The sequence below is a fragment of the Penaeus chinensis genome, chromosome 23 (genome assembly GCF_019202785.1).
Source record: "Penaeus chinensis breed Huanghai No. 1 chromosome 23, ASM1920278v2, whole genome shotgun sequence".
Classification (NCBI taxonomy): Eukaryota; Metazoa; Arthropoda; class Malacostraca; order Decapoda; family Penaeidae; genus Penaeus; species Penaeus chinensis.
The window spans coordinates 10352146-10354670 of NC_061841.1; the positions used below are offsets into that span (position 1 = coordinate 10352146).

General features: G+C 44.6%; 1 protein-coding gene across 1 annotated transcript in view; it reads left to right on the forward strand.

The window, feature by feature from the left end:
• LOC125037650 (follistatin-related protein 5-like) overlaps positions 1–2525 on the forward strand; it is a gene marked incomplete in the record, with an annotated part of 53413 nt that overhangs the window by 80 nt on the left and 50808 nt on the right. Inside the window, 1 exon segment of the mRNA XM_047630850.1 lies at positions 1–347. This exon segment is cut by the window's left edge and continues 80 nt beyond it. Within this exon segment, the coding sequence (XP_047486806.1) occupies positions 1–347 (347 nt within the window).

Below are 2525 nucleotides of genomic sequence, written 5' to 3' on the forward strand. Positions count from 1 at the left end.
ACAAACCCTCTCATATTCTCGCAGACTCAACCAAAATTTCCCCTACTCCTGTCAGGTGCCTCAATTTCTCACAAATTCTCACGAAATCTGCCCCTGTTCTTGCAAATCCGCGCCCGTTCTCACCGAATCTCGCAAATTCTCGCAGGATCTCCCCCTGTCATTCACGCTTTCTCGCCGCCTCCCGCCAACCGAACTCTCGCTCGATCCCGCAGAACCTCGCAAGTTCTCGCACGATCTCCCGGGACCTATCACACGTTCTCGCAATCTCTCGCGGACCCTCGCCCTTTCTCGCGAGCCCAACCCCATGACCTCCCGCCCGCCCGCTCTCGCAGTCCCCCCTCACTATCGTAAATTAACCAAAGGGGAGTGTGATCCTCCTCCCGGCCGGGGCAGGTGTACAATCAGGGGAAATGGCAGGCGGCAGGGAAGAAAGAGATACGGCCATTGTTTCTCCGTGGCTCAGCAGGGGAGAGATTTAGGGCCGAGGCTATTCATGCAGGGAAGAAGGAGAGCGAGTAGGGGAGAGGGTGAAGGTGGGGAAGGGGAATGAAGGGAGGGCAGTAGGACGAAGGGAGGGAAGGAGAAGAAAGGACGATTAAGGGAGGGAAGGAGAGAAAGGGGGATGGAGGAGGGGATGGAGGAAGAAGGAGAGGACGGAGGAGGATGAAGAGGTTAAGGAGAGGGAAGGGAGGTGAAGGAGGGGGTAAGAGAATGACTGATAATAATGATAACTATAATGAAAGTAATGAATATTATGATAAAAAAAAGATAATGATAATAATAATGATAACAATAATGATAATAATAATAACAATAATGATAATAATAGTAATTACAATAAAAATAAAGATAATAGTAATGATGATGATAATGATAATAATGATATTAATAATAATAATAATAATAATTATTATAATATAATGATAATGATAATAGTAATAATAAAAGTAGTAATAATAATGATCATAATGATAACAATGAAAATTATAATGCTAATAATAATGCTAATAATAATAATAATAATAATAATAATAATAATAATAATAATAATAATAATAATAATAATAATAATGAAAATAACAAAAGTAATAATAGAAACAATGATAATAATAATAATAATAATAATAATAATAATAATAATAATAATAATAATAATAATAATAATAATAAAATAATAATAACAACAATGATGATAATAATAACGATAATGGTGATAATGATAACAATAACGATAGCAATCAACAACAGCAGCAACAACAGCAGCAACAACAGCAGCAACTGCCCCGCCGACCAATGCCACAAGCCGAGAATCCCCCCCTCCCCCCCCCCCCCCCCCCCCCCGCCCTCGCTCGCTCCTCCCTCATTCCCAAAACTCCACAAGTGAATTTGCCGGAGACAATAATACTCCAACTCCAACTCCAGACACTCGAATTTGGCGGGGGAGTCCGTGGATTAATTGAATAAGCTGTCGCCCGCATCCCGCTCACCTGGCACTTGCTGATGGCACCGTGGCACCATCTGTCATTTGAATTCGGTTAGGTGTTGGCGCTTCTGCAGGCACACACACGCGCTCTCGCTGCCTCCCCTGCTTTCCCTTTCTTTCTTTGGTTTTGGTTGTATTTTTTTTTTTTTTTTTTTTTTTTCGTTTGTTTCGTTATCCCGTCTTCTTCCTTGTCTCTTCACTTTTTTTCTTTCTCCTGTGCTATTCATTCCCATTCTCCTTTTTTCTACTCTACTCTCTCTCTCTCTCTCTCTCTCTCTCTCTCTCTCTCTCTCTCTCTCTCTCTCTCTCTCTCTCTCTCTCTCTCTCTCTCTCTCTCTCTCTGTATGTGTGGTGCAGCGGTAGCGTTCTCGTCTAGCAATCTTGCTAACCTGCGTTCGAATCCCTCGCCGCAAGTGGATGGTAACCCCGGCCATTCCTTGCACACAGGGGATAGTTTAGAAGCAAAATGAAACAGTATGTCACACCAAGAATATCCATTGTAATAAATGGAATCAAAACTAAACTCTCTCTCTCACTGTATGTGCGTATGTGTGTGTGTGCGTGCGTGCGTGCGTGCTTGCGTGTGTGCGTGCGTGTGTATGCGTGTGTGCGTGCGTGTGTATGCGTTTCCTAATCAGTGAGTCACCCAACCAACCATCCAATCATTCTATCCATCTTCCCTTCGTCCTGTGCTACCAACGAGTCTCTAATCCATCCATGGTATACTTCACCCAACCACCAACCACCCATCCTTCAGCTCCATTCATCCGTCAGCCATCCCAACCGCCTGACACTTCACCTCTCATCCGTCACCTCTGCTAACACACGAATATCTCCCGGCACGGCCTCTCCCTCTCTCTCTCTCCCTCTCTCTTTCTCCTCGTCCTCGCCCTTCCCTCTCCCCTCGCTGGACTTCACACCCTCGTTCTCTCTTATCTTCTCCCCCCTCTCATCCCCCTTTCCTTTTCCTCCTCCCACTTTTTGTCCCCCTTTTCTCCGCTTTTCCTCTTCCTCCTCCTGGCTCTTCTCATCCTTGTCTATT